Source organism: Schistosoma mansoni (assembly GCF_000237925.1).
Source record: "Schistosoma mansoni, WGS project CABG00000000 data, supercontig 0149, strain Puerto Rico, whole genome shotgun sequence".
In the NCBI taxonomy this organism is placed as follows: Eukaryota; Metazoa; Platyhelminthes; class Trematoda; order Strigeidida; family Schistosomatidae; genus Schistosoma; species Schistosoma mansoni.
In genome coordinates, this window is record NW_017386046.1 from 170,484 (window position 1) to 179,116 (window position 8,633).

The 8,633-nt window shown below is 40.4% G+C and overlaps 1 protein-coding gene across 1 annotated transcript; it reads left to right on the forward strand.

Annotated features, from left to right (window-relative positions):
• Positions 1-7,198: 7,198 nt before the first annotated feature.
• On the forward strand, positions 7,199-8,632 carry Smp_163370 (hypothetical protein; the record flags this gene model as incomplete). The annotated part of the gene is made up of 1 exon (XM_018799054.1): positions 7,199-8,632. A coding segment is annotated over one exon (1,434 nt), but the record flags the coding sequence as incomplete, so codon positions are not given.
• Between the last annotated feature and the right edge of the window lies 1 nt (position 8,633).

Genomic DNA, 8,633 nt, shown 5'->3' on the forward strand with positions numbered 1-8,633 from the left:
AATAGGACAAAACGCGCGTCCTGGATTCCACTGCTAGCCACTATCCATCTCTGCTTACCATGCTTATGAATTAGGGTATATCGAGGCAATACGCACAGTATGCACATATGCCAATTAGAGACTGACCAGTTGCAGTCCTAACACATCGATGGGAAGATTCAAACAAACAATACTAAGTGAATATCTAACATTAGGTTGAAACTTTTCACTGCCATACTGGCTAAAATTGCGCCTCAACACTTGCCGTGCAAGGTATGTTAGCAAGGCATTTTCGTTGTTATTGGCGTAAGACTTTAGATCATAGAGTACCAATACTCCTGTCTTATTCAACTTTAGATATATCTAGAGGGAAGTAACCTAAATTTTATGTGTAGTCTGAAGCATGTCTCAGAAGCATTATTTTCCATGAAGTGTCGAAAGTTAGTTCGTTGTTATCCACCCAACTTTGAAGTTGATTCATATCCTCCTCAAATTTCAGCTTATTATGTTGGTTTTGAACTTCTCTCTACAGTGCAACATCGTCTGAGCAAAGTAATAGCACAGAAGATTCTTGCTGAGGAACGTTGTAGTGACCTACTTTTATGTGAAACCACCCTTTCACGATCAAGGATAGTTGCCTCCCGCAGTCAGGTTTCTTGTACAGATAAGACTCTTCCTGAAACCATACTTTTATAATGAAAAGATTATCGATGACAAGTTGTAGGATTTAATTTGTCCTTTAGATATTCTACTAGAACTGTAAACTCAGTACTGGCGATCCCAGAGTCTATGTGAAAGCTACAGTCAGAACAAGGACAATTTGGCTTTAAACTTTATGTTTCTAAACATAAAGACAATTAGATTAGTACACTAATTAAGGGAATTACGGTCATTAAGTAGTACGCACAAACGTACCGACCAGTATTGTGTGTCTCATCGAAATGAATAAAAGTTACCAGCCACACTAATACAACGGGATATTAATGTCCTTTAACTGACAGGTCACATGCAACAGGGATAGTCTACAGACACATTAGACCAGATTGTCGTGGTTTGCGCCTAAACAACGATTCGATTGGTTAGTTATGGACATAACGAACACAAGTGGTCACGCAGGCCGTCGTACACCAAGAACTCCCTGACTTTCGACAGCATTGAGATAGGTGCTACCGGCTAGTGGCTCGAAGGTTTATGACGTCGGCCTACTTTGAAAAGTAGTGTGATGTGAGCCAGCTTCCGATTTTCTGGGACAGTGTCCTGGTTTAGCGAATGTGAGAACACAGCAGTGTTGTTAAGATTTGATCCTATTCTCTCGGCATATCAGAGTGAACTATATCCGGACCAAAAGAAGTGTCTCTGTTCATGTGCCAGTTTTTGATACATCAGTGCAGCGCTCAGGATGACTTCTGAGACTCTTGTCGAATTGGTGATGGAGCTCTTATTGATGTAGTTTGTATGTGAGGGTTTGAATTTTTAAACTTACTATTCTGCCGGAATCTTAATGGCATAACCGTCGTTGTTGATTGGGCCATTAGGACCGAACAACTAAGAAACTCAGACCCTGGCATGTCGGAGAGTCTGCATGACGAATTAAGCTCATCGGATTTAAGGCCAGTATACTGAATAGCTTTATGTGGTACTGAGGCCAATCTCCTATTGTAGCCTTTGTTCGTTGGCCCCCTTCTTGTTTGAAACCTTTATATGTCCAGTTGTCACTAGTTCGTTTATATTTCACCAGCAGTGCTTTCTGAGTTGTACCAACCAGCGAGTGTGATTCTTTATGGTTACGTTGCTCGTATCTTTTCGGGACCGTTTGAAGTGAGAGTCTATAATCGTCAGAAAAGGTAATATATTCAGAATGGATATAAACATGTAGTACAAATAGTCAGGATATTCTGAAACTAGAACTAAGCTATTGGCGTGAAAAACAGTAAAACCGAATAGTGGGCTAAAGCAAAGCCACAGTTAACTATTAATTCAGACGAAACTCAGAAAGAAAATTGTCTGCTGAACTTAATGCTCACGATAAATTCAGATTTAAATCTGCACCTTCATTATGTGAGGACAGAGAAAACGTTTGGAAAATGCAAGTCAAGTCAGGGCAATACTTCCCATTCGTATAGCGCGTGAAGATGTATATAACACCAGTGCCCATATACATTTGGTGTGTAGAAAACGTCACCTCTATGGGCTTACAATCAGCAACGCGAGAGAAGCAGTTTTGTAATCGCCTGATGTTTGGGGCTAGTCCCGTTTCTTTTAATGGGCTGCATTAACCGAAGTCGTTTGATCATTCGTAACCACTAGATCACAATAAAGTCAGATGTGATGCGTTTATCCTGCTCTAAAGACGACGAAAAGATGTTTCACTGTTCTCTGGACGCAACTGAAATTGGCCTCTTATCACGATCATAATAATCTTTGTCTTCTTTTAGAATTAAAGCATTTCACAATATTCGCGCAGAAGTCTTATTCAGAGTCTTTCCAAGCCCAAAATTTCCCTGAATTAAATTTCCTTGCATACGTTTGCGAATTTTCACCTCTCAATATACCCTAAAAATGATTTATTTGATGGTCTCTACGTTTCACACATACAGCTTACCCGTATTCACACTAAACACGCATGTCTACAATCTAAAATGAATAAATGCTTGTGAAAACTGCGAAAACGCACTTCATACAAGAATTCTTCGTGAGAATATGTAATCAACAATGTTAAACCGTAATGGTCACAAAATATCCTTTCAAAAGGTTTCTCTACTACAAAAAACCTGTAGTTATTCTTTTACAAAATATAACGTTTCAGGGAACTGTGCAGCGACTTCAGCCGTGACCACTGGGCAGTTGCCATGCATCACCGACTTGATTATTTTCCACTGGCTTGTCGATACTAGACTAGAAGTTGGAGAGCTCACAGCAGCTTTTGCCCATGTCTAAAAAAATGCTACGTTTAGTTTACAGGCAATCCATGAAAAAGCTCTTGCCAAATACAGAAAAATGTATTTTCATCTCAATATGGGTTCACAGAGAACATACTCTAAACTTTTACACTAGCTAGGATCTTAAAGCAGGTAATAACACTTTATTTATTCTGGAAACGTTTTACAGACCGGCCATTTTCCAGTTGCATTCGTGTTGATATAACGAGGCATTTACTTCTCTTTTTAACATTAGGATACTGTTAGTCAGTAATTATTATGAGATATATATGTATGGACTGGCCAAATACTTACAACCGCTCGACCCTTAACTATTTACAGGATGATATGAATAGATTGCATAAATTAATTATCAGATCAAGATACGTTGATGGATCATTTATGCCTTGAATGATTTAGTTGCATAGAAATGGATAGTGGTATAGACTTTCCATTTAAGTTCATTGGTTTTCAAAATTCATACGCAGTCTAGATAATCTAGAAAGAGTACAAAAAGTCAATTCCAAAACGGAGTCAGGAACTGTAGCTAACGTTGAAGACTACCGCTCCATAGATGTGACAACAGTAGTGGGGAAAGTAGTCAAGACGGCAGTTATTCATCGTCCACTTGCTAGTAAGCTAGTTCTGACCCTTGATATTAGTTTTTAAGGTTCAGGTCATGTGACGCATCCCTGGTAGACTATACGAATGATATAACTCTAAAACGAGGCAACGAGTTCCTTGTATTAGTTCTATTCTTAGACTTTAAAAAAGCTTTTTTCAAGGTCTCACACAGTAGGCTTCTCATCAAATTAAACTTCTTCGAAATTAATAACCCACAGTATTCGTGGTATGTGCTTTATTCCCAGCCGAACGTAAAAAATATTGAGGTACAACGACTCTCTCCTCACCGAAACCAATAACTGGTGAAGTTATCCAGAGAAGTGTGCAAGGCCCACTCTAGTTTTTTATACATATACAGAGGGAACATCTGAAATCATAATATTGGGGAAACCATAATTATATGCTGACGGTCTCCAAATATTACACAACTTTAAGTGAAAGTAAATCCCTGACTCGAAATAACCTTTGCAGCCTATCTATCTGGCGTGAAAAATGGCAGTTATTATTCAAACACAAGTGCGGTTTCACGCATTTCAAGAAACATAGTACCTCACTTAGAAAAATGTATAGTTCAAATACTGAACTTAGCTCACGATCCAGTTGTTAATCGCACACGAGGCTTAAAAGTTGGAAAACGTGCCCCCTCAACTGTTTACAAATCTAGACGGCTGACCGCCCTCATAACACCGAGTTTCTTCCCAAAGAAGGCTAAGCTTTCCGTCACCAAAAATGTGTATGAGCCTCCATTGAATACTGCTAATTTGTGTTTTCACGCATGAATGCTACAGACAAGATGCGAAAGAGCGTCCAAAGAAACTTCCCATGTCGACTATGTTCTCGACTACACAGCTATATGTAAACATCTCACCTTAGAACCCTTATGGCACTGTCGAAGAAGGAACAGTCTAATATTTTTTCTACATACTAGTGTATGGTCCTGTAGTGGCATTGGATCCTAACCACAAGATTTTTGAAACCGAGCGTATTAGTACTGAAGAAGTTTGCACTCAATAAATAACACGAATAGAAGGTAAGCCATGCATATCTAGTCGTAGAAAATTTTTCCGGGAGCTGTTGAATAATAGCAGACGATATTCCGTTTGTTAGGTCATGCGCATGTGTGGCTATATAAAGAGACAAAGTACATGAACCATTGGGCTGCTATCGGTACTGTCTGTATAATGAAATCAGGTTTGTTCCAAGCCTTTTTGATGGGGTCTAAACATGATATGACAGACTGCCCTGTTATATACTACATTGAAGTCGTACCGTTTTACTGACTAGCTTCCTTTACACTGACGGCCAGGTCATCTTGCCTTTCAGGGCTCAAACTGTACTCGACCACGAAGGCTTTATTCTGAAGGTCAAAGTAGAAGTAAAAAGTGTGACTACTACCAATACTTTGGTCAAGCCATGGTGTCTACTTATCGTCTCAGGTCAACCTTCATTGAAATACACGACTTTTGATTTCTGATTCAAAGTCTGATGATCAGTCTTCTTAGGTAAGGACATAATCAGTTTGATGAATAATTTGGCTGAGTTTCATAGTTGTCCCATTGACCCCATGGACTTAAATGGAATTTTGAACTCATATTCAGCCAGTAAGGTTTACAATCAACGAATTCTTTAGAGAGTCGACTTCAGTTCACCTAGCATCAGCTTTCAATGGACTGCAAATTGTGTTAGACAAGTGGGAGTGCGTTGGATAATTGTGACATGCTCACAGCTGAGGGATGGGTCTTCACTTGCCTGTGGAATCGTCCAGGCATGACACAATCTTTCAGTTTCAGGTAGTTGTATAGTTTTTAGAGGGTTTAATTGCAATGTAGATAAGTTCACATTCTAATTGGCGTCCATGCTCAACTGTAGCTGTTGAATGGTAAGGAAAGATTGAAACCCATCATCCGACAAACACACATTCACTGTTTCAACAATTATGTCCCTGATAAGCACTGCTTCTGACCGCCATTTGTGGCTATCTACACACGTTAGAAGACAAAACTATCCACTAAACTGTGGAGGGGCCTGACGAACCATTATAGACACGGTCGAACAAGTCTTAGGGGTCGCTTAGGGACCAGAAGAATCTGGTTACCTGAAGCGTTTGACAGTTTATTCACCAGCGCGCCAACTGGCTCACTTTCACACTCACGCCAGATCAACGCGGTCATTCGGTGATGAGGACAACTGTTACTCTAACATCTTGCTAGAAACGCGAAGGAAATGTTTCAGCACTAATAGAGAATCCCTACCCTTAGATGTGCCGAAGAGCATGATTGCCCTACTTATTTACACCTGTTCGATTAAAAGTCATTCTGAAAAATGATGTCATTCTTCAGAAGACGGGAGTGCTGTATAAGTTTCATTGGTCACAAAATATTAGAGAAATTTATTGATCCTGATTTGCCCTCAACCACACCGTCTAAACCGGAAACATGTTGTCTGTCAAAAGTGTGTAAGGGCCATCTGTCATGGGAAACCTCAGTACACGTTACAGAAAAACTTTTATTGACACCTTAAATACCATCGGTCAAGAGATTCTCTCAAATTCCAGTTAGACATAGCAAAGTGTAAGCCGTAGGAGGTGCCGTTGGCAGATCAGCAAATAACCAGGAACCAACCAGTGTGATGGTTCTCGCAGTGCCTGGGCTAGTAGATGGTAGTCGAGATAATGCCCACCAACACGATATGCAGCATTGACGTTGGCTATCAAGTAGCATATACTTTCACATCGTCACGATAATTAGCTTCCCCAAGATACCACGTCCGTTACGCCTCACAACCATTAAGTTCCTGCGTTTGACGGGTGTGAGCCTCAGAGACCGCGAGGACTTAACAAAGGCTCTTCAAGCCCAGTACAGCTTGAAATGCCACCCCTGCATTCACACCAGGTGTTATGAAAGCCGACCTATATTGGTAAGATAACAAAAGAAAAGCTCAACAAAACACATTTTGGTGTCGGTCGACCGGGATCAACGACTCATGAAACAAGCCGCAAACTGATAAGCTTTTTGTTAAGGATGCCAATAATCACACACCAATAGTAAGTGGTGGCCATAATACTTTCATGTTTAATGTAGTCATAAAAGATGAACTTGGGGTAACAGGGGAGTTTCCAAACTTTGATACAATGTAGCAGACTCTAAGACGATGAGGAAGCGTATTCAACGCGCTACATAACCACGGCAGTGATGGGGGCCAACTGTGTATTACTGTAACAGCTCAGGTTGGTTGGTTAAGAGTTGACTCCAAGCAACCAAGCATATGCTAAAACAGTATTGTTCAAGTATTCATTCACTTCCTTACTTTTTGTAAGCGTTATATTCCCTATTATCTTATATTGAATGTTGAGAGCCTTTATTTGTCTGAACAGATAATCCCACGCTCCACTGTGACTGTGCGAAGATCGAAATAAAGACCTATTCACTACTTCTCTGGTTTCTTCTATCAATAGCACGAGGGTTACCTATAGGCACGAAAGTGGTGAGCCCTTTTTGAACACAATTTAACCTCATTTCTGTTATTAATCTTTTTTTTTACTTAATCGTAAAAGTAGACCGGATTATCCGTAAACTAAGTTGAGTATATAACTAGTTTATTCCGTATTATCTTAAGTTATTCGTGTTATAGTAACCATTTTTCGTGCTAACTTTATTGCTATATTTGTCACATAACTCATGTCAGACTCAATAGAAACCCATAATCTGGAGGATTTGTCACCAGTGGAGATAGACACTGTTATAACTACGAAATCCCGACTTCCAGAATTTGATCGTAGTGATCCTGAGTTGTGGTTTGCTCAACTAGAGCATTATTTCACGAGACACAATATCAAATCTGAAGGGATTCGCTATAGAGACTTGTGTTCTATCCTTCCTCCTTCAGTTGCCAAAGAAGTCCGTGACTTGATTTTAGATCCACCATCACCACAACCATACACCATCTTAAGACGAGAGATAATAAACCGTTTATCATTATCAGATAGTCAAAGAATCCAAAGACTTTTTCAAGGTGAAACACTAGGTGATCGGTCGCCGTCACAGTTTTTGCGTCACCTCCAAGTGTTAATGGGTGATAACACGGTGGGTGAAGCAGTCCTAAAACAAGGATGGATACAAGCTCTCCCATGCTACGTCCAACACTGTTTGGATGCACAAGATCCTGAAACCTCATTATCTCATTTAGCGCGTATAGCCGATAGAATAATGGAGAGAGGTCCTCCAACTGGACCAGGCACAATAAATCACACACAAAAAGTAGAATCAGCAAAAGACCCCGTCATAGAAGGACTCATTGCGAGTGTTAAGAGTCTCACTGAGGCTGTCACCAGAATGCAAATGGGTCATAGAAACAGGAGCAGGTCACCACAACGACCACGATCCAAGTCACAAAACAGGTCACAAATGTCCAGACAACCTGGGCAGTTTTGTTGGTACCACTGGAAGTTTGGTGTCAACTCAACCAAGTGCATGCAACCATGCGCCTGGCCTAAGCATAATTCTAAAGACAGCGGGAAACGAGTAACCCCTCCCCAGGTCGCGACGACTGAGGAGGGGCGCCTAAACAGTCTCTTGTTTTATGTTAGAGACAGAAACTCTGGCTTGAATTTCTTGGTGGATACTGGCGCTGCTCTTAGCATCATCCCTCAAAATAAAGCTGAGATTAGTCGAGAAACATCATCAATTACACTTCAAGCTGCAAATAAAACTAAAATTGCGACATTTGGGCAGAAGAACTTAACCCTAGATTTGGGGTTCAGGAGGCAATTCCATTGGGTTTTCACGGTATTCGACTTAAATCTGGCAATACTGGGGATGGACTTTCTAGAGAGATACGAATTTCTAGTTGATACCAAGAAACGGCGATTAACACTAAAAGAAACTTCGTATTACACAAAAGGCAAAGAAAGTCACATCAGCTCTCTTAACTTGATTCAAACTCCTCCAGTAGCAACAGCGAAATTCCAAGATATACTCGCGGAATTTCCAAACTTAACTAAACCAAACCCACAGCCTTTTAAAGACAAACTAAAAGTAAGTCACACTATCAAAACCGAAGGGTGCACCCGGTTTTTTGCAAAACCCAGGAGACTAGCACCAGATAAGCTCAAAA